This window comes from Procambarus clarkii, chromosome 44 (assembly GCF_040958095.1).
Source record: "Procambarus clarkii isolate CNS0578487 chromosome 44, FALCON_Pclarkii_2.0, whole genome shotgun sequence".
NCBI lineage: Eukaryota > Metazoa > Arthropoda > Malacostraca > Decapoda > Cambaridae > Procambarus > Procambarus clarkii.
Window position 1 is genome coordinate 4,153,705 of NC_091193.1, and position 25,191 is coordinate 4,178,895.

The 25,191-nt window shown below is 46.5% G+C and overlaps 1 protein-coding gene across 1 annotated transcript in view; it reads right to left on the reverse strand.

Annotated features, from left to right (window-relative positions):
• Positions 1–25,191, reverse strand: part of LOC123745285 (uncharacterized) — a 145,880-nt gene that overhangs the window by 16,090 nt on the left and 104,599 nt on the right. Inside the window, exons 3-5 of the mRNA XM_069300593.1 lie at positions 21,072–21,432; positions 9,880–10,051; positions 7,448–7,570 (exon numbers count right to left, since the gene is read on the reverse strand). Coding sequence (XP_069156694.1) covers positions 7,448–7,570; positions 9,880–10,051; positions 21,072–21,432 — 656 coding nt within the window. The remainder of the gene's footprint in view (positions 1–7,447; positions 7,571–9,879; positions 10,052–21,071; positions 21,433–25,191) is intronic.

Consider the following 25,191-nt stretch of genomic DNA (forward strand, 5'->3'; position numbering starts at 1 on the left):
CACTTGAGAATGAACCATGGAGGTTCGAAACGTTGTGCAAATTATATAAATAAGTGTAATACACTCTATAGTAAATCACTTCTTTTCTTCACCTCAAAAGTATGAAAATGAGTTTTGGAGAACTCCTATTTCAACTAAGCCCTGATGCTAAGAAAATAGTTAGAGGGATAGAAGCCCTAAACCAGAAAATAATAAATACAGAATATGCGGTCATATTCAATGAAACATGTTTGAAAGAAAACCTGCTGCCAGTATACACCAATATATATATATATATATATATATATATATATATATATATATATATATATATATATATATATATATATATATATATATATATATATATGTCGTACCTAGTAGCCAGAACGCACTTGTCAGCCTACTATGCAAGGCCCGATTTGCCTAATAAGCCAAGTTTTCATGAATTAATGTTTTTTCGACTACCTAACCTACCTAACCTAACCTAACCTAACTTTTTCTGCTACCTAACCTAACCTAACCTATAAAGATAGGTTAGGTTAGGTTAGGTAGGGTTGGTTAGGTTCGGTCATATATCTACGTTAATTTTAACTCCAATAACAAAAAATTGACCTCATACATAATGAAATGGGTAGCTTTATCATTTCATAAGAAAAAAATTAGAGAAAATATATTAATTCAGGAAAACTTGGCTTATTAGGCAAATCGGGCCTTGCATAGTAGGCTGAGAAGTGCGTTCTGGCTATTAGGTACGACATATATATATATATATATATATGTCGTACCTAGTAGCCAGAACGCACTTCTCAGCCTACTATGCAAGGCCCGATTTGCCTAATAAGCCAAGTTTTCATGAATTAATTGTTTTTCGACTACCTAACCTACCTAACCTAACCTAACCTAACTTTTTCTGCTACCTAACCTAACCTAACCAATAAAGATAGGTTAGGTTAGGTTAGGTAGGGTTGGTTAGGTTCGGCCATATATCTACGTTAATTTTAACTCCAATAAAAAAAAAATTGACTTCATACACAATGAAATAGGTTGCTTTATCATTTCATAAGAAAAAAATTAGAGAAAATATATTAATTCAGGAAAACTTGGCTTATTAGGCAAATCAGGCCTTGCATAGTAGGCTGAGAAGTGCGTTCTGGCTACTAGGTACGACATATATATATATATTTATATATGTCGTACCTAGTAGCCAGAACTCACTTCTCAGCCTACTATGCAAGGCCCGATTTGCCTAATAAGCCAAGTTTTCCTGAATTAATATATTTTCTATAATTTTTTTCTTATGAAATGATAAAGCTACCCTTTTCACTATGTATGAGGTCAATTTTTTTTTATTGGAGTTAAAATTAACGTAGATATATGACCGAACCTAACCAACCCTACCTAACCTAACCTAACCTATATATATAGGTAAGGTTAGGTTAGGTAGCCAAAAAAAGCTAGGTTAGGTTAGGTTAGGTAGGTTAGGTAGACGAAAAAACATTAATTCATGAAAACTTGGCTTATTAGGCAAATCGGGCCTTGCATAGTAGGCTGAGAAGTGAGTTCTGGCTACTAGGTACGACATATATATATTTATATATATATATATATATATATATATATATATATATGTCGTACCTAGTAGCCAGAACTCACTTCTCAGCCTACTATTCCAGGCCCGATTTGCCTAATAAGCCAAGTTTTCCTGAATTAATATATTTACTATAATTTTTTTCTTATGAAATGATAAAGCAATCCTTTTCTCTATGTATGAGGTCAATTTTTTTTATTCGAGTTAAAATTAACGTAGATATATGACCGAACCTAACCAACCCTACCTAACCTAACCTAACCTATATTTATAGGTAAGGTTAGGTTAGGTAGCCAAAAAAAGCTAGGTTAGGTTAGGTTAGGTAGGTTAGGTAGACGAAAAAACATTAATTCATGAAAACTTGGCTTATTAGGCAAATCGGGCCTTGAATAGTAGGCTGAGAAGTGCGTTCTGGCTATTAGGTACGACATATATATATATATATATATATATATATATATATATATATATATATATATATATATATATATATATATATATATATATATATATATATATGTGTGTGTGTGTGTGTGTGTGTGTGTATATGGTTGAATATGACCGAAAAAGTAAGATTAATAATTCTAACACGAATCTTCTCAATATTTCTTATTTTTTTCACTATCGGTGGTAATAAAAATATCTATTCTCCGAAATTCATTTTTTAATTGTCTGACGCCTGAATGCGTTTCGTAATTCGTATTACATTTTCAAAGACTTAATTTACACACACATTCTTCGTACTTATACTCTATAAGTTCAGGAGGCCTAGTCGACGACCGGGCCGTGGGGACGCTAAGCCCTGGAAGCTCCTCAAGGTATTGGATGATGTGATATGGTACAAAAGTTTTTGGTGAGGTGACAAACACAAGGCAGAACACGAAACAATGGGTATAAATTGGATAAGTGAACATATGAATGGAAGTAACTGCCGAAGGCCTATTGGCCCATTTTCCTCTTGCTGCTTCCAAATTGGTTCGGCGTCTTGAAGTAGGTAGAATATAGTTGTGCATTAATTGGCTGTTGATTGCTGGTGTTGACTTTTTGATGTGTAGTGCTTCGCTGATGTCAAGGCGCCTGCCATCGCTGTACCTATCGATGATTTCTGTGTTGTTTGTTAAGATTTCTCTGGTGATGGTCTGGTTGTGAGAAGAGATTATGTGTTCCTTGATCGCTCCCTGTAGCTTATGCATTGTTAGTCGCCTGGAAAGAGACGTTGTTCCCTTGCCTATATACTGAGTTCTTTGGGGCTTACAGTCCCCAAGTGGGCATTTAAAAGTTTTGGGTGAGGTGACAAACACAAGACAGAACCCGAAACAATGGATATAAATTGGATAAGTGAACATATGAATGGAAGTAACTGCAAAATAGACGTCGTTGGTCTCCTTCAAAGCATTCTGCTCGGTGTCTGGGAGTTTTTCATGAGTAGATTGGCAGTTTTTTTTTTTTTTAAAACGTCCAATCGACTCATGAAAACCTCCCCAGGTACCAAGCAGAACGCTTTAAAGGAGACCAACGTCGTCTATGCCTTTAAATGCCCACTTGGTGACTGTAAGCCCCAAAGAACTCAGTATATAGGCAAGACGACAGCGTCTCTTTCCAGGCGACTAACAATGCATAAGCAACAGGGAGCCATCAAGGAACACAATATCTCTTCTCACACCAGACCATCACCAGAGAAATCTTTACAAACAACACAGAAATCATCGATAGGTACAGCGATAGCAGGCGACTTGACATCAGCGAGGCACTACACATCAAAAAGTCAACACCAGCAATCAACAGCCAATTAATGCACAACTATATTCTACCTACTTCAAGACCCCGAACTAATATGGAAGCAGCAAGAGGAAGTATGGGCCAATGGGCCTTTTGCAGTTACTTCCATTCATATGTTCACTTATCCAATTTATATCCATTGTTTCGGGTTCTGTCTTGTGTTTGTCACCTCACCCAAAACTTTTGTACCATATCACCTCATTCAATAGAGTACAAGTACGAAGAATTTGTATGTAAATTAAATTTTTGAAAATGTAATACGAATTACGAAACGCGTTCAGGCGTCAGATAATTAAAAAATGAATTTCGGAGAATTGATATTTTTATTACCACCGACAGTGAAGAAAAACATAAGAAATATTGAGAAGATTCGTGTTAGAATTATTAATCATACCTTTTCTGTCATATTCAACAACATATTCAACAAGAAAGACTGCTACCAAAATATACTAATTAATATATATATATATATATATATATATATATATATATATATATATATATATATATATATATATACTAATTAATATATATATATATATATTATTAAATATGACCGAAAAAGTAAGATTAATAATTCTAACACGAATTTTCTCTATCTTTCGTACATTTCTTTTCACTGTTGGTGGTAATTCAAAAATTAATTCTCCAAAATTCATTTTTATTTCTAGTCTGACGCGACACTTGAGCGCGTTTCATAAAACTTATTACATTTTCAAAGACTTAACATACACAACTAAATAGAACTTACACATCTCCGATTTGTTTATATATACATTTGAGTGAGGTGGCATTAATAGGGTATTAATTTCATCAACACAAGACAGAACACGAAACAATGGGTATTGAATGGAAGTGATTGTTCCTATTGGTCCATATTTCTTGATGCTTCTATATTGGAGCGGAGTCTTGAGGTGGGTAGAATATAGTAGTGCATTAATTGGCTGTTGATTGCTGGTGTTGACTTTTTAATGTGTAGTGCCTCGCAAATGTCAAGCCGCCTGCTATCGCTGTATCTATCGATGATTTCTGTGTTGTTTACTAGGATTTCTCTGGCGATGGTTTGGTTGTGGGAAGAGATTATATGTTCCTTAATGGAGCCCTGTTGCTTATGCATCGTTAAACGCCTAGAAAGAGATGTTGTTGTCTTGCCTATATACTGGGTTTTTTGGAGCTTACAGTCCCCAAGTGGGCATTTGAAGGCATAGACGACGTTGGTCTCTTTTAAAGCGTTCTGCTTTGTGTCTGGAGAGTTTCTCATGAGTAGGCTGGCCGTTTTTCTGGTTTTATAGTAAATCGTCAGTTGTATCCTCTGATTTTTGTCTGTAGGGATAACGTTTCTATTAACAATATCTTTCAGGACCCTTTCCTCCGTTTTATGAGCTGTGGAAAAGAAGTTCCTGTAAAATAGTCTAATAGGGGGTATAGGTGTTGTGTTAGTTGTCTCTTCAGAGGTTGCATGGCGTTTCACTTTCCTTCTTATGATGTCTTCGACGAAACCATTGGAGAAGCCGTTGTTGACTAGGACCTGCCTTACCCTACAGAGTTCTTCGTCGACTTGCTTCCATTCTGAGCTGTGGCTGAGAGCACGGTCGACATATGCGCTAACAACACTCCTTTTGTACCTGTCTGGGCAGTCGCTGTTGGCATTTAGGCACATTCCTATGTTCGTTTCCTTAGTGTAGACTGCAGTGTGGAAACCTCCGCTCTTTTCCATGACTGTTACATCTAGAAAGGGCAGCTTCCCATCCTTTTCCATCTCGTAAGTGAAACGCAGCACGGAATTCTGCTCAAACGCCTCCTTCAGCTCCTGCAGATGTCTGACATCAGGTACCTGTGTAAAAATGTCGTCAACATACCTGCAGTATATGGCCGGTTTCAAGTTCATGTCGACTAGGACTTTTTGCTCGATGGTACCCATGTAGAAGTTTGCAAACAGGACACCTAGGGGAGAACCCATGGCGACCCCATCTACTTGCTTATACATGTGCCCATCCGGGCTCAAGAAGGGTGCCTCTTTAGTACAAGCTTGGAGTAGTTTCCTTAGAATATTTTCTGGTATGTCAAGAGGAGTACAGGCTGGATCACGATACACTCTGTCGGCTATCATCCCGATTGTCTCGTCCACAGGTACGTTGGTGAACAGTGATTCTACGTCCAATGAGGCTCTTATCCCTGTGGCCCGTGTGCCCCGCAGTAAGCCAACAAATTCCTTTGGAGACTTCAGGCTGAAGGCGCAAGGGACATAAGGAGCCAGCAGGCCGTTGAGTCGCTTCGCCAGTCTGTACGTGGGTGTGGGTATCTGGCTAATGATTGGCCGAAGTGGGTTTCCAGGCTTGTGTGTCTTGACATTTCCATACGCATATCCAGGTTTATATTCCCCAATAATCTTTGGCAGGTGGAGTCCGGATTTCTTGGCGTTCACAGTTTCGATCAGTTTGTTGACCTTTGCTTTTAATTCGGCTGTAGTGTCCTTCGTTACCCTTTGGAATTTAGTTTGGTCAGAGAGTATGAGGTTCATTTTCGCCAGATATTCGTCTTTTTTAAGAATGACGTATATTGGCGACTTGTCGCCTCTCCTGACAACTATCTCCTTGTTCTCACGAAGGCTTTTAGCTGCCGCTTTGAGCTCGGGGGACAGTATGGTGCTTCTGTAATTGCCTCGATTCTTTCCTCCTTCCGCAATAAGTTCTGCTTGCAAGGTGTCTTTGGTAGTGACCTTCTTTTGTGTCTCGAGGTCGAATATGTCGTCCAACAGGATTTCCAACTCCACTTTCCGGGCCATCTCACTCGGTCTGGACATAACATGACAGTTTATACCCAGATTTAGGAGAGTGATTTGGTCCTCAGTGAGGTTAATTCCTGCAAGGTTCAGGAAGCCATCTCTTGGTCGTGGAATTGCCATAGGTCCTCCATATAACGTTGTTAGTTTCTTGATAATCCTTGTTTCAGTGCTGAGGTGATGTCGGTCTGTGAGGATGTCGAGGTGTTGTTCAATGCGGGTACGGAGACTTTCGTCGATGTTCCTATTTCTCCATTCGTTTGTAGCATGATGTAGTTGCGTTTTGTTGTCTTTGATTTCATTTTCCGCCTTGTATATCTGATCACGAATCAGATCCTGGCGATATTTTATCGTGAAGGCTTGATTCCTTGCTGCTGGGTCGTGCGTTTTAATATTAGTATATTTTGGTAGCAGTCTTTCCTGTAGACATATATTATTAAATATGACCGGAAAAGAAAGATTAATAATTCTAACGCGAATTTTCTCTATCTTTCGTACATTTCTTTTCACTGTTGGTGGTAATTCAAAAATTAATTCTCCAAAATTCATTTTTATTTCTAGTCTGACGCGACACTTGAGCGCGTTTCATAAAACTTATTACATTTTCAAAGACTTTACATACACAACTGAATAGAACTTACACATCTCCGATTTGTTTATATCTACATTTGAGTGAGGTGGATGGGGTGAGGTGGCATTAATAGGGTATTAATTTCATCAACACAAGACAGAACACGAAACAATGGGTATTGAATGGAAGTGATTGTTCCTATTGGTCCATATAAATAAATAAATATATAGATACATAGTTGGATAGATAGATAGATAGATAGATAGATAGATAGATAGATAGATAGATAGATAGATAGATAGATAGATAGATAGATAGATAGATAGATAAATATATAGATACATAGTTGGACAGATAGATAGATTGATGGATAAATATATAGATACATAGTTGGACAGATAGATAGATAGATGGATAAATATATAGACACATAGTTGGACAGATAGATGGATTGATAGATGATTGAACCGATAGATGGACGAATAGATGGATGGATAAATAGATGGATGGGTATGTAGACAGATAAATAGATAGATGAATGGATATGTTGATAGATAAATAGATAGATGGATTGAAACATTGACATATGGTAGAGAGACAGTCCCTGTGAACGTCGTGTACTCTGTCATAATGTAAATATAATGCAGAATGAGCAAATTAACTGAATGTCTTAAGTATCATATTTCATATTCACAATGAAATGAATCAGTATCAGTCATTTATATCTGTAGAAGCTGGAACTGACCTGCGAGATTTATGTAGATGATGGAGGAGGATAAATGCTGAGGCAAGACGGACTGGAGGAGGTTGTTGCTCAGGTCAAGCTGGTGTAGTCGTGCCATGTTTCTCAGCCAACCACCCTCCATCTCTGTAAACACATACCACTCTCAATAACCACCCTCCACCTCTGTAAACACATACCACTGTCAATAACCACCCTCCACCTCTGTAAACACATACCACTGTCAATAACCACCCTCCACCTCTGTAAACACGTACCACTGTCAATAACCACCCTCCACCTCTGTAAACACATACCACTGTCAATAACCACCCTCCACCTCTGTAAACACGTACCACTGTCAATAACCACCCTCCACCTCTGTAAACACGTACCACTGTCAATAACCACCCTCCACCTCTGTAAACACATACCACTCTCAATAACCACCCTCCACCTCTGTAAACACATACCACTGTCAATAACCACCCTCCACCTCTGTAAACACATCCCACTCTCAATAACCACCCTCCACCTCTGTAAACACATACCACTGTCAATAACCACCCTCCACCTCTGTAAATACATCCCACTCTCAATAACCACCCTCCACCTCTGTAAACACATCCCACTCTCAATAACCACCCTCCACCTCTGTAAACACATACCACTCTCAATAACCACCCTCCACCTTTGTAAACACATACCACTGTCAATAACCACCCTCCACCTCTGTAAACACATCCCACTGTCAATAACCACCCTCCACCTCTGTAAACACATACCACTCTCAATAACCACCCTCCACCTCTGTAAACACATACCACTGTCAATAACCACCCTCCACCTCTGTAAACATATACCACTGTCAATAACCACCCTCCACCTCTGTAAACACATCCCACTGTCAATAACCACCCTCCACCTCTGTAAACATATACCACTGTCAATAACCACCCTCCACCTCTGTAAACACATACCACTCTCAATAACCACCCTCCAACTCTGTAAACACATCCCACTCTCAATAACCACCCTCCACCTCTGTAAACACATCCCACTCTCAATAACCACCCTCCACCTCTGTAAACACATACCACTGTCAATAACCACCCTCCACCTCTGTAAACACATCCCACTGTCAATAACCACCCTCCACCTCTGTAAACACATACCACTCTCAATAACCACCCTCCACCTCTGTAAACACATACCACTGTCAATAACCACCCTCCACCTCTGTAAACATATACTACTGTCAATAACCACCCTCCACCTCTGTAAACACATCCCACTGTCAATAACCACCCTCCACCTCTGTAAACATATACCACTGTCAATAACCACCCTCCACCTCTGTAAACACATCCCACTGTCAATAACCACCCTCCACCTCTGTAAACACATACCACTGTCAATAACCACCCTCCACCTCTGTAAACACATACCACTCTCAATAACCACCCTCCAACTCTGTAAACACATCCCACTCTCAATAACCACCCTCCACCTCTGTAAACACATCCCACTCTCAATAACCACCCTCCACCTCTGTAAACACATACCACTGTCAATAACCACCCTCCACCTCTGTAAACACATCCCACTCTCAATAACCACCCTCCACCTCTGTAAACACATCCCACTCTCAATAACCACCCTCCACCTCTGTAAACACATACCACTGTCAATAACCACCCTCCACTTCTGTAAACACATACCACTGTCAATAACCACCCTCCACCTCTGTAAACACATACCACTGTCAATAACCACCCTCCACTTCTGTAAACACATACCACTCTCAATAACTACCCTCCACCTCTGTAAACACATACCACTGTCAATAACCACCCTCCACCTCTGTAAACACATACCACTGTCAATAACCACCCTCCACTTCTGTAAACACATACCACTGTCAATAACCACCCTCCACCTCTGTAAACACATACCACTGTCAATAACCACCCTCCACTTCTGAAAACACATACCACTCTCAATAACTACCCTCCACCTCTGTAAACACATACCACTGTCAATAACCACCCTCCACCTCTGTAAACACATCCCACTCTCAATAACCACCCTCCACCTCTGTAAACACATCCCACTCTCAATAACCACCCTCCACCTCTGTAAACACATCCCACTCTCAATAACCACCCTCCACCTCTGTAAACACATCCCACTCTCAATAACCACCCTCCACCTCTGTAAACACATCCCACTCTCAATAACCACCCTCCACCTCTGTAAACACATACCACTGTCAATTAACACGTAAAACTATATGCTCATTTTATGAATTTCGCTCACATATAAGAGAATAGATATATAGGACTAGAAGTGCCTCCCGCGAAGTCGCCCGTGCCACGCTGGAGAACCGCTTCATGATGTTGGAGCAGCACAGGTAGGAGGCCAGGAGGAAATATGTGTGAAGGATGAGCACTAACCTGAGATGTTATTGTAAGACAAGTCAAGGTTGGCGAGTGTGAGGCAAGGCTTGGTGAAGAGCTCCGGGAGCGATGTGAGAGCGTTGTGAGCGAGGGAGAGGTAGGTTAGAGACTCTCTCACCTCGTTCAGGTTGAACATTCTCCAACCAACCTCGGGCTGGGCACTTGCAATCTGTAAAATTTGTAGCGTGTGTAGCGAGTAGATTATCCCAATAATATGCCCGCTCCAAACACATTAGCATAATGAGAGAAGCAAAGCTCTTCTTAGTACTAATTATGGAACTCAAACCTTTCCCAACTTCCAGTTAATATTCCTGCCAACCTTTGGAGAGCTGTGAGGTGTTGCCCGAACATATGAGCAGCAGAGAGGCGAATAATAATCCACGGGAGACATCTGCCGTCACGCAGGGTGCAGTCGCACCTCCACAGATCTCCACAGATGGCTCAAAAGGGCCTCTACTTACGGGCTATTCATGCCCGTGCCACCTTTTGGGTGGCTTAATCTTCATCAATCAATCAATCGAATAATAATTAGTCTACTTTCAAGTGTGGTCTAGACCAGACACTTGCGAGATAGTGTACCGACTGTCAGTGCGCTCACCTTACACCAGTGCTCGCTAAGGTGTCACCTGCGTACTTCTCTATCCTCGACCAAATATATATACTCTCTTAGTGTTTGTGTTTATTGTCACCATAATTTACGTTACAATAGAACCATTACACGTGTATCTCGGGCCATGAATTTGGTTTAAATGATATATTGCATTGGTATTATTACCTCAACAATAAGTGTTATAATTAACGTACTGTCATTGTACTAAACACATAAACGGAACTCTCCGTCACACTTTTGGGGAGGAGAACTATTAATTTATTACACTGTATCATGCACAAATGTTTTAGTGTTAAGAAAAATATATTGGTTCTCACTCCTATTTTAGTCTGAAATGTGAGCATGACGGCGACGACGCTTAGAGTATTCTTAATAATAATTGTGACACTGTGAGGTCCATGGTGTTCACTATATGATAATATGACCGTGAGGCCCCTGTGTCAACCCACCCACCAGGCCCCTGTGTCACACCCACCCACCAGGCCCCTGTGTCACACCCACCAGGCCCCTGTGTCACACCCACCCACCAGGCCCCTGTGTCAACCCACCCACCAGGCCCCTGTGTCACACCCACCAGGCCCCTGTGTCACACCCACCCACCAGGCCCCTGTGTCACACACACCCACCAGGTCCTTGTGTCACACACCCACCAGGTCCTTGTGTCACACACCCACCAGGTCCTTGTGTCACACACCCACCAGGTCCTTGTGTCACACACACCCACCAGGTCCTTGTGTCACACACACCCACCAGGTCCTTGTGTCACACACCCACCAGGTCTTTGTGTCACACCCACCCACCAGGTCCTTGTGTCACACACACCCACCAGGTCCTTGTGTCACACCCACCCACCAGGCCCCTGTGTCACACCCACCCACCAGGCCCTTGTGTCACACACCCACCAGGTCTTTGTGTCACACCCACCCACCAGGTCCTTGAGTCACACACACCCACCAGGTCCTTGTGTCACACACACCCACCAGGTCCTTGTGTCACACACACCCACCAGGTCCTTGTGTCACACCCACCAGGTCTTTGTGTCACACCCACCCACCAGGTCCTTGTGTCACACACACCCACCAGGCCCTTGTGTCACACACCCACCAGGTCTTTGTGTCACACCCACCCACCAGGTCCTTGTGTCACACACACCCACCAGGTCATTGTGTCACACACACCCACCAGGTCATTGTGTCACACACCCACCAGGTCCCTGTGTCACACACACCCACCAGGTCCTTGTGTCACACACACCCACCAGGTCATTGTGTCACACACCCACCAGGCCCCTGTGTCACACACACCCACCAGGTCCTTGTGTCACACACACCCACCAGGTCCTTGTGACACACACACCCACCAGGCCCCTGTGTCACACACACCCACCAGGTCCTTGTGTCACACACCCACCAGGTCTTTGTGTCACACCCACCCACCAGGTCCTTGTGTCACACACACCCACCAGGTCCTTGTGTCACACACACCCACCAGGTCCTTGTGTCACACACACCCACCAGGTCCTTGTGTCACACACACCCACCAGGTCCTTGTGTCACACACACCCACCAGGTCATTGTGTCACACACACCCACCAGGTCATTGTGTCACACACCCACCAGGCCCCTGTGTCACACACACCCACCAGGTCCTTGTGTCACACACACCCACCAGGTCATTGTGTCACACACCCACCAGGCCCCTGTGTCACACACACCCACCAGGTCCTTGTGTCACACACACCCACCAGGTCCTTGTGACACACACACCCACCAGGCCCCTGTGTCACACACACCCACCAGGTCCTTGTGTCACACACACCCACCAGGTCCTTGTCTCACACACCCACCAGGTCCTTGTGTCACACACCCACCAGGTCCTTGTGTCACACACCCACCAGGTCCTTGTGTCACACACACCCACCAGGTCCTTGTGTCACACACCCACCAGGTCCTTGTGTCACACACCCACCAGGTCCTTGTGTCACACACACCCACCAGGCCCCTGTGTCACACACCCACCAGGTCCTTGTGTCACACCCACCAGGTCCTTGTGTCACACCCACCAGGTCCTTGTGTCACACCCACCAGGTCCTTGTGTAACACACACCCACCAGGTCCTTGTGTCACACCCACCCACCAGGTCCTTGTGTCACACACCCACCAGGTCCTTGTGTCACACCCACCCACCAGGTCCTTGTGTCACACACACCAGGTCCTTGTGTCACACCCACCAGGTCCTTGTGTCACACCCACCAGGTCCTTGTGTCACACACACCCACCAGGTCCTTGTGTCACACACACCCACCAGGCCCCTTGTGTCACACACACCCACCAGGTCCTTGTGTCACACCCACCCACCAGGTCCTTGTGTCACACACCCACCAGGTCCTTGTGTCACACCCACCAGGTCCTTGTGTCACACCCACCAGGTCCTTGTGTCACACACACCCACCAGGTCCTTGTGTCACACACACCCACCAGGCCCCTTGTGTCACACACACCCACCAGGTCCTTGTGTCACACCCACCCACCAGGTCCTTGTGTCACACACACCCACCAGGTCCTTGTGTCACACACACCCACCAGGTCCTTGTGTCACACACCCACCAGGTCCTTGTGTCACACACACCCACCAGGCCCCTGTGTCACACACCCACCAGGTCCTTGTGTCACACACACCCACCAGGCCCTTGTGTCACACACACCCACCAGGTCCTTGTGTCACACCCACCAGGTCCTTGTGTCACACCCACCAGGTCCTTGTGTCACACCCACCCACCAGGTCCTTGTGTCACACACACCCACCAGGCCCCTGTGTCACACACCCACCAGGTCCTTGTGTCACACACACCCACCAGGTCCTTGTGTCACACACCCACCAGGTCCTTGTGTCACACCCACCAGGTCCTTGTGTCACACCCACCAGGTCCTTGTGTCCCACACACCCACCAGGTCCTTGTGTAACACCCACCCACCAGGTCCTTGTGTCACACACACCCACCAGGCCCCTTGTGTCACACACACCCACCAGGCCCTTGTGTCACACACACCCACCAGGTCCTTGTGTCACACACACCCACCAGGTCCTTGTGTCACACCCACCCACCAGGTCCTTGTGTCACACACACCCACCAGGTCCTTGTGTCACACACACCCACCAGGTCCTTGTGTCACACACACCCACCAGGTCCTTGTGTCACACACACCCACCAGGTCCTTGTGTCACACCCACCCACCAGGTCCTTGTGTCACACCCACCAGGTCCTTGTGTCACACCCACCAGGTCCTTGTGTCACACCCACCAGGTCCTTGTGTCACACACACCCACCAGGTCCTTGTGTCACACACACCCACCAGGTCCTTGTGTCACACCCACCCACCAGGTCCTTGTGTCACACACACCCACCAGGTCCTTGTGTCACACACACCCACCAGGCCCCTGTGTCACACACACCCACCAGGTCCTTGTGTCACACACACCCACCAGGTCCTTGTGACACACACACCCACCAGGCCCCTGTGTCACACACACCCACCAGGTCCTTGTGTCACACACACCCACCAGGTCCTTGTCTCACACACCCACCAGGTCCTTGTGTCACACACCCACCAGGTCCTTGTGTCACACACCCACCAGGTCCTTGTGTCACACACCCACCAGGTCCTTGTGTCACACACACCCACCAGGTCCTTGTGTCACACACCCACCAGGTCCTTGTGTCACACACCCACCAGGTCCTTGTGTCACACACACCCACCAGGCCCCTGTGTCACACACCCACCAGGTCCTTGTGTCACACCCCACCAGGTCCTTGTGTCACACCCACCAGGTCCTTGTGTCACACCCACCAGGTCCTTGTGTAACACACACCCACCAGGTCCTTGTGTCACACCCACCCACCAGGTCCTTGTGTCACACACCCACCAGGTCCTTGTGTCACACCCACCCACCAGGTCCTTGTGTCACACACACCAGGTCCTTGTGTCACACCCACCAGGTCCTTGTGTCACACCCACCAGGTCCTTGTGTCACACACACCCACCAGGTCCTTGTGTCACACACACCCACCAGGCCCCTTGTGTCACACACACCCACCAGGTCCTTGTGTCACACCCACCCACCAGGTCCTTGTGTCACACACCCACCAGGTCCTTGTGTCACACCCACCAGGTCCTTGTGTCACACCCACCAGGTCCTTGTGTCACACACACCCACCAGGTCCTTGTGTCACACACACCCACCAGGCCCCTTGTGTCACACACACCCACCAGGTCCTTGTGTCACACCCACCCACCAGGTCCTTGTGTCACACACACCCACCAGGTCCTTGTGTCACACACACCCACCAGGTCCTTGTGTCACACACCCACCAGGTCCTTGTGTCACACACACCCACCAGGCCCCTGTGTCACACACCCACCAGGTCCTTGTGTCACACACACCCACCAGGCCCTTGTGTCACACACACCACCAGGTCCTTGTGTCACACCCACCAGGTCCTTGTGTCACAACCCACCAGGTCCTTGTGTCACACCCACCCACCAGGTCCTTGTGTCACACACACCCACCAGGCCCCTGTGTCACACACCCACCAGGTCCTTGTGTCACACACACCCACCAGGTCCTTGTGTCACACACCCACCAGGTCCTTGTGTCACACCCACCAGGTCCTTGTGTCACACCCACCAGGTCCTTGTGTCCCACACACCCACCAGGTCCTTGTGTAACACCCACCCACCAGGTCCTTGTGTCACACACACCCACCAGGGCCCCTTGTGTCACACACACCCACCAGGCCCTTGTGTCACACACACCCACCAGGTCCTTGTGTCACACACACCCACCAGGTCCTTGTGTCCACCCACCCACCAGGTCCTTGTGTCACACCCACCACAGGTCCTTGTGTCACACACACCCACCAGGTCCTTGTGTCACACACACCCACCAGGCCCCTTGTGTCACACACACCCACCAGGTCCTTGTGTCACACCCACCCACCCAGGTCCTTGTGTCACACACCCACCAGGTCCTTGTGTCACCACCCACCAGGTCCTTGTGTCCACACCCACCAGGTCCTTGTGTCCCACACACCCACCAGGTCCTGTGTCACACCCACCCACCAGGTCCTTGTGTCACACACACCCACCATGCCCTTGTGTCACACACACCCACCAGGTCCCTTGTGTCACACACACCCACCAGGTCCTGTGTCACACCACCCACCAGGTCCTTGTGTCACACCCACCCACCAGGTCCCTTGTGTCACACACACCCACCAGGCCCCTGTGTCACACACACCCACCAGGTCCTTGTGTCACACACACCCACCAGGTCCTTGTGTCACACCCACCCACCAGGTCCTTGTGTCACACCCACCAGGTCCTTGTGTCACACCCACCAGGTCCTTGTGTCACACCCACCAGGTCCTTGTGTCACACACACCCACCAGGTCCTTGTGTCACACCCACCCACCAGGTCCTTGTGTCACACCCACCAGGTCCTTGTGTCACACCCACCAGGTCCTTGTGTCACACCCACCAGGTCCTTGTGTCACACACACCCACCAGGTCCTTGTGTCACACACACCCACCAGGTCCTTGTGTCACACACACCCACCAGGTCCTTGTGTCACACACACCCACCAGGTCCTTGTGTCACACACCCACCAGGTCCTTGTGTCACACCCACCAGGTCCTTGTGTCACACACACCCACCAGGTCCTTGTGTCACACCCACCCACCAGGTCCTTGTGTCACACACACCCACCAGGTCCTTGTGTCACACACACCCACCAGGTCCTTGTGTCACACACACCCACCAGGTCCTTGTGTCACACCCACCCACCAGGTCCTTGTGTCACACACACCCACCAGGTCCTTGTGTCACACACACCCACCCCAGGTCCTTGTGTCACACACACCCACCCAGGTCCTTGTGTCACACCCACCCACCAGGTCCTTGTGTCACACACACCCACCAGGTCCTTGTGTCACACACACCACCAGGTCCTTGTGTACACACACACCCACCAGTCCTTGTGTCACACAACCCCACCAGGTCCTTGGGGTCACACCACACCCCACCAGGTCCTTGTGTCACCACCCACCAGGTCCCTTGTGTCACACACACCCACCAGGTCCTTGTGTCACACCCACCACCAGGTCCTTGTGTCACACCCACCAGGTCCTTGTGTCACACCCACCAGGTCCTTGTGTCACACCACCCAGGTCCTTGTGTCACACACACCCACCAGGTCCTTGTGTCACACCCCACCAGGTCCTTGTGTCACACACACCCACCAGGTCCCTTGTGTCACACCCACCAAGGTCCTGTGTCACACACACCCACCAGGTCCTTGTGTCACACACACCCACCAGGTCCTTGTGTCACACACACCCACCAGGTCCTTGTTCACACACCACACCAGGTCCTTGTGTCACACACCCACCAGGTCCATGTGTCACACCCACCCACCAGGTCCTTGTGTCACACACACCCACCAGGTCCTTGTGTCACACACACCCACCAGGCCCCTGTGTCACACACACCCACCAGGTCCTTGTGACACACACACCCACCAGGTCCTTGTGTCACACACACCCACCAGGTCCTTGTGTCACACCCACCCACCAGGTCCTTGTGTCACACACACCCACCAGGTCATTGTGTCACACACACCCACCAGGTCCTTGTGTCACACACACCCACCAGGTCCTTGTGTCACACACACCCACCAGGTCCTTGTGTCACACACACCCACCAGGTCCTTGTGTCACACACACCCACCAGGTCATTGTGTCACACACACCCACTAGGTCCTTGTGTCACACACACCCACCAGGTCCTTGTGTCACACCCACCCACCAGGTCCTTGTGTCACACACACCCACCAGGTCCTTGTGTCACACCCACCCACCAGGTCCTTGTGTCACACACACCCACCAGGTCCTTGTGTCACACACACCCACCAGGTCCTTGTGTCACCCCACCCACCAGGTCCTTGTGTCACACACACCCACCAGGTCCTTGTGTCACACCCACCCACCAGGTCCTTATGTCACACCCACCAGGTCCCTGTGTCACACCCACCCACCAGGTCCTTGTGTCACACCCACCAGGTCCTTGTGTCACACCCACCCACCAGGCCCCTGTGTCACACCCACCCACCAGGCCCCTGTGTCACACCCACCAGGTCCTTGTGTCACACACACATACCAGGCCCCTGTGTCACACCCACCCACCAGGTCCCTGTGTCACACACACCCACCAGGTCCTTGTGTCACACACACCCACCAGGCCCCTGTGTCACACCCACCCACCAGGGCCCTGTATCACACCCACCCACCAGGCCCCTGTGTCACACCCACCCACCAGGCCCCTGTGTCACACACACTCACCAGGTCCTTGTATTGAATGACCTGAATCCCAGTAAAGTTATGTAAACATAATTTGTCTAGGTTACCAATCTTTTCAACGCAGAAACTTGTTTGGTGGAAACCTTCATTGTGTTGTTTCCTTGCATCATAGGTTTATCTATATTTCCAAAATCTAGTCCTCTCAACAGAGGCAAGTTAGTCTGGAAATATTAGATTAACCTGTGCTGGAAGGAAAGAGCTGAGTGTAGAGTTCCCCAAAAGAAATAACTGCGAGTAAAAGGTTGGTAACCCCAAACTACAATATATTTGCATATGTGGTCCAGAGTGGGTCACCGCCAGATGGTAGCCCCGGCAACGGTTTCCCTCATGCACCAGCCGATAGCAATCCCAGAGAACCACGTAAGGAGGTATGGGCTGACACGGAAACCCACCAAAACGGACCTAGAAAACTATCCAACAGGAAAAAGAAAGAGGCAGTCACAGATGGGCCCCATATCTAAAGAAACGAACCAAAGAAAACGAAGGTACACGTCGTCAAAAGGACTGCCAGAAAGATGGCGCCACAGAACCTAAGGCGACAACAAGCAGCATCGCACCCGACCACGCAAGGGCACACGGGAAGAACAGCGATGCTGGATTCATCAAGACACCGGCACCAAGCAACCCCATGAAGGAAATGCAGCCATAGGAACGGATACTAAGTCCCATCGACCGGACAGTGAGGCTGAACCGGCTATCAAGTAGGGAAAGTCTACAGGCTTGGGGAAAAAAAACACGAATCCGGGCAGGAAGAGTGGGGAAAATACTACTCCAAGATGAAAGGACAGAACCACAAGCGCCCTCAACCAAGAGGGGCATCAAGATGAAAAGCAAAGTGAATAAAAGACCTACCAGATGACTGAACAGCCAATCAAACCAACGGATGGAGCACTGACGACCCCACCAAAAACTACGGACCACAACGACGAATGACCCACGACCATATGCGACAACACACAAGCAAATGCGGGGAGCCATAGCCCTGAGAACCGGTAGCTTAGAATCTACCTAAGGCAGCCCCTATCCGGAAGAGACTGAACCGACTCACATAGGGAAATCAAACCCCCAAACTGCGGGCAGAGGTAAAACCCGACCACGGAACCCAGCAAAGGACAAGAACAGGGTAAAGAATAACAGAACCGCTGCCACCTCGCAAACCTTGATGCGCAACTGCCGGCGATATAAAAATCTCCTATCAGAAGCACCAGAGAGCACAAGCCACTAGATCCGAGTTGAAAGCCAGGGCAACTGGAAAATGGCGAACGCATACATAGGATGGAGACACTTAGGAACGAATCCTGAAGGCCCTAAGAGGGCAGCGAAGATGAACCACAGGGCAAACCCAAGAAACACCAGAAATTGCCAAAAAGGCGAAATAGGCAATATATCTACACATTGACCGTGTAGATATATCGGAGTGATCAAGGCCTAGTAAGAAGCCCACATAGGTAAACCCAGGCCATCACATAACCACTGAGAAAGCTTACGAGGAAAACGAGCATCTCTACAAAACGGGAGAACGATGACAGCCGAGTACAGCGGCGGCAAACAAGAAACAACGTTCCTGAGGCCGAACCAGGCTCGACTAAGACCGAACCTGCAACGGTACTAAGCAGAACTTTCGTCATGTGACAAGGAACCCAAAATCCGTCTACCAAAAAGAACCGGACCCCTGCCAACCGGATCCCAAGGGTGTTCAATCCAGTCAATTGCCGAGGTTGGCGAGGACACAGGATCCCAAAGAGAAGCACACGGACCCGCGTCATACCAAACGAACCGGGTGGCAACTAAATATTAGCCAGCCATTTATTTATACGTCACCAAAACACCACAGTACTCGGCCTGAACCTCGACAACAACCTTCGAATACACACACACACATACAGACTATACAGACATAAACAAGCGCACCCCTGTACAAAGATACACCTATACAAAGCCCTAATCCGCCCTCTCATAACATATGCCCCAACAGCCCTAATGCTTGCAGCCAACACAAACAAAACAAAACTCCAACGCATCCAAAACTAAGCTTTGAGATGTTTATACAACACCAGCTGGGACGACCTCATTACGCTTGAGACCCTCCACCTCAGGGCCAAGACGCCACCATTAAACATACACTGGAAACACCTGGCCAATAAGCAGATACACAAACTAACCACTTACCACCAACACTACAACACAATCCTCACCAACACAATACTGAGACGCTGGAATGCTCAGAACCTCCTAACCATACCACAACACCCACCACCCGCACCACTATATACATAACTTGCCACTAACCTAATCACTTGCTCAGCCAGCCCACCGGGAACAGCCTCCCCCACTGTCCCCACCCTCTCCATATTGTAAAAAAAAATCCTCACAATGGCTGGTTAGGACTTCTGGTACCACTGGGACTTGCCTCGACGCTTGGGTAAACATGGTGTTGAATATATTCCCTGAATACATGGCTTGCAGCTGGGTTAAGCCCTGGCACTACTTTCTTCGACTGTGGCGTCTCCTCTCCAGACTTTTTTTCCGTCTGTCCCCACTTTCCGCTCACACTTTATATGTACAATTGATTGATTGATTGATTGATTGATTGATTGATTGATACCAATCAAGGAGACCCATCCCACAAGACAAGTAAAAAACAACCAAATTGAAGCCAAGCGAAACATTGGACCGGGAAGGGACTCGAAAACCCCGAGAAAGAGCATAATCCCGCGAGTCCCATGGAAGGACCAGAACCAACACCATGAAAGGCCTCACTGCAGGTAATCCCACGTCCAACAAACCAGCTAAGGTCGTGCAGGGAAGAAGGGCAGTCGGCAAGAACGGATTCTCACTGCACGATGAGGCGACTGTGGGAGCTGTGCGCCTGTGGTCGCTCAGTACAGGCTAATGTGACAACAACAACACTGTTGCATATTTCTGTGATATGAACTTGTTTGTTATTGACTCATTTGCCCGTTCATTTTCCCTTAATTAATTTATCCTGTGAAAATTTTATGTCAAGAAAAATACATTGATTCCATATTTTGTGACTCATTACTGAGTGTTTTTTTTTTTATAGCATTTATTTTGGAGTATTTGACTGACTTCAAAATTGTAAAATAATAAGTATTCTTCTACGCTTAAACGTTTCCGTGCACAATCACTTCTACACTGCTCACCTGTCCAAGTTTGTTGTGGTCCAGGTGAAGTTGACGCAGGCTGGCAAGACTTGACAGAACAGATTCTTTTGGGAGGTGGGCGATCTGATTGTGGCGGAGGTCAAGCACCTCCAACCTTGTCAAGTTGGCCGTTACTTCTGGAACCACCGTCAGTAGGTTGTAGGAGAGGTCAAGGTGCACCAAAGTATGTGCATGGTCATCAAATGCTCCCACATTGACCTCTCTAATGCCTGAACTTACAATGGTGACAGTGTCGAGACGAGAGGGCGTGAACAGGGTGTGTTGGGTGAGGGTGGGCAGAACACACTTGTAGTAGGACACCTCCCTCACCACATCCTTCAGCAAGCTTCTATCACCAGTGCTGTTGATCAAACTTTCTTATTAGTTTAACAAACATATTTGCACAGGTATGCAATATTCTTGTGTGTAATCTTATGAGTATTCTTGCCCACACATACAAAGACACAGCAAGGCAACAAATTTGTGAATATATACATTGAGATGATGTGGTTAAGGGGGCTTATTACCGGTTTCGTAAAAATTGTTCAATTTGTTTATAAATTTATTTATGAAATGGTTATAGAAAGAGCTGCAACTGGTCCAAGTTTCAGCATCACACCCTAAACAGAAAAGGAGAAATAAAATACACAACGTATTATGCAACGAATTTTCAACATTTTCAAATAATTTCAGGGAACACATGTGTCAACTAAAATCATTTCTATAACACTCAGATATTAAACTAACACATAATAAAGGATTGTATTGATCGGTTTTATAAAAAAAGTGTTTAGTGCAATAATATAATTATTCAAAGTTACCCTTCCAAAAATATGCAATATATGTTTATAAATTTTTATAAAATCAACAAATGGACTTTGGACTAAAATGTTTAAATAGGTTTGTAGAAGCATAAACTCTACATATAAGGTGTAATTTGCATGTAAATTGATTAATAAATGAATGCTGAGAAATACCTTGAAGTTGTAAATTACTTTCCAGAGTAAAATAAAGATCCAAGTTCGGCCACCTGTAGCTGAGCTTGACTCCGACAGATTTCGTTCATAATTGGCACCCTTGCAGATAGGCATCCATTGAGCAAGGTGTGCAAGTTTCATGCAAATCCCTTGATAACAAACGAGAAAAAAAAATTGGCCCAAAAAAAAAATAAAAAAAAAAAAAAATTTACATATAAATATATTGCACATACATATTACAATTATTACAAGAGTTTGTGCTTCTACAGCACATAGTAGACATTTTAGTTGACACATGTGTTTCCTGAGATTATTTGAGAATGTTGAACATTCGTTGCATAATACGTTGTGTATTTTTTTTCTCCTTTTCTGTTTAGGGTGTGATGCTGAAACTTGGACCAGTTGCAGCCCTTTCTATAACCATTTCATAAAAAAATTTATAAGCAAATTGAACAACTTTTAATTTATACCGATTAGCCCCCTTAAACCATTATTGTGCGGCTTTCGTCATATTGCGTATTAGGGGTCACTTGACTAAAAGACGACCTATGTTATGATTTAAAACACACAAACGCACACATACACACACACACACACACACACACACACACACACACACACACACACACACACACACACACACACACACACACACACACACACACACACACACACACACACACACACATACACACACACATCCTGTGTGTACAGGTTCCTCAGGAACCTGTACATCAGTTGATTGACACTTGAGAAGCGGGACCAAAGAGACAAAGCTCAACCCTCGCAAGCACAATTAGGTGAGTACAATTAGGTCATTAGGTGAGTACACACACACAAACACACAGGTCTCATACACATACAGGTCTGAGGTCTCACTCCTCACTGTAACTCTCTGCTTCCTATTGCTTAGGTACTCCCTTATCCACTGGAGCGCCCTACCAGTTACTCCTGCCTGTTTCTCTAGCTTATGCATCAACCTTTTATGGGGTACTGTGCCAAAGGCTTTCCGACAGTCCAAAAAAATGTAGTCCGCCCATCCTTCTCTTTCTTGCTTAATCTTTGTCACCTGATCGTAGAATTTTATCAATCCTGTAAGGCAAGATTTACCCTCCCTGAACCCATGTTAATGGGTTGTCACGAAGTCCCTTCTCTCCAGATGTGTTACTAGGTTTTTTCTCAATCTTCTTCATCACCTTGCATGGTATACAAGTTAAGGTCACTGGCCACACCCACTGTGCCTCTTGTCTGTTCAGTGCCTCTTGTCTGTCACCCTTTTTGTATATTGGTACTACATTTGCAGTCTTCCATATTTCTGGTAGGTCTCCCGTTTCCAGTGACCTACTATACACTATGGAGAGTGGCAAGCAAAGTGCTCCTGCACACTCTTTCAATACCCATGGTGAGATTCCGTCCGGCCCAACAGCTTTTTTCACATCCAGCTCCAATAGGTGCTTCTTGACCTCATCTCTTGAAATTTCGAACGTTTCCAAGGTCACCTGGTTTGCTGCCACCTCTCCTAGCGCCGTGAGTTCTTTCTGTTCTATTGTAAAGACCTCCTGGAACCTTTTGTTGAGTTCTTCACACACCTCTTTGTCATTCTCAGTGTACCTGTCCTCCCCCACACTAAGTTTCATCACCTGTTCCTTCACTGTTGTCTTCCTCCTGATGTGACTGTGTAGTAGCTTTGGTTCGGTCTTGGCTTTATTAGCTATATCATTGTCATACCTTTTCTCAGCTGCTCTTCTCACACTAACATACTCGTTCCTGGTTCTCTGGTATCTCTCTCTACTTTCTGGTGTTCTGTTATTACGGAAGTTCCTCCATGCCCTTTTGTTCAGCTCCTTTGCTTTCATACATTCCTTATTAAACCACGGATTCTTCCTTTGCTTCTCTGTTTTTTCACCGTCGGGCTGGGACAAACCTGCTTACAGCCTCCTGACCCTTTTGGATGACATTGCCCATCATGTCTTGTACAGACTTGGTTCTGAGTTCTGTGTCCCAATGTATATCCCTTAGGAATTTATTCATCTCCTCATAGTTTCCCTTTCGGTACGCCAGCCCTTTGTTTCCTAGTTCTTTTTTGGGGGTGATAATTCCTAGCTCAACCAGGTACTCAAAGCTCAATACACTATGATCACTCATTCCTAAGGGGGCTTCCAACTTAACTTCCCTTATATCCGACTCATTTAGGGTAAATATCAGATGAAGACAGGCTGGTTCATCACCTCCTCTCATTCTTGTTGGTTCGTTGACGTGTTGACTTAGAACGTTTCTTGTTGCCACATCCAGCAGCTTAGCTCTCCATGTGTCTGGGCCTCCATGTGGGTCTCTGTTCCCGCAATCTATCTTCCCATGGTTGAAGTCTTCCATGATTAGTAGTCTGGATCCGTTCCTGTTACCCACAGAAGCTGCTTTCTCTATTATATTGATGGTGGCCATGTTGTTTCTATCATATTCCTGTCTGGGTCTTCTGTCGTTTGGTGGGGGGTTATATATGACTACTATTATAATTTTCTGTCCTCCAGTTGCCATGGTGCCTGATATGTAGTCACTGAAACCTTCACAGTTCTGAATTACCATCTCTTCAAAACTCCAACCTTCTCTTATTAGCATAGCTACACCACCTCCTCCTCTCCCTTCTCTCTCTTTCCTCACTACATAGTAGTCCTGTGGAAACACTGTGTTTGTTATGATTTTCGTTAGCTTTTTTTCTATGAGCGCTATTATGTCTGGGTTTCTTCTAGTGCCTATTCTCCGAGTTCACTTGTTTTATTTGTATTCCCATCTATGTTAGTGTGTACCTTGGGTACACACTAACATAGATGTGTACCTTGTGTGTACACTTCAAGGGCCTTGAAGTGTACTTTCTTCTATTCATTTTCTTGCCCCCTTCTAGGCGAGCATTCTACTGGTGTGGGAAGCTGTTCCGTGGGTGAGAAGATCTGTGAGGTGGTTTGCAGGGTCTCAGAGGATTTTGGGGTGGGGGGTGGGGGTTCAAGGGAAGAGTGGACAGGTAGGGTGTGGGTTAAGTGTGTGTACTCACCTAGTTGTACTCACCTAGTTGTGTCTGCAGGATCGAGCATTGACTCTTGGATCCCGCCTTTCGAGCATCGGTTGTTTACAGCAATGACTCCTGTCCC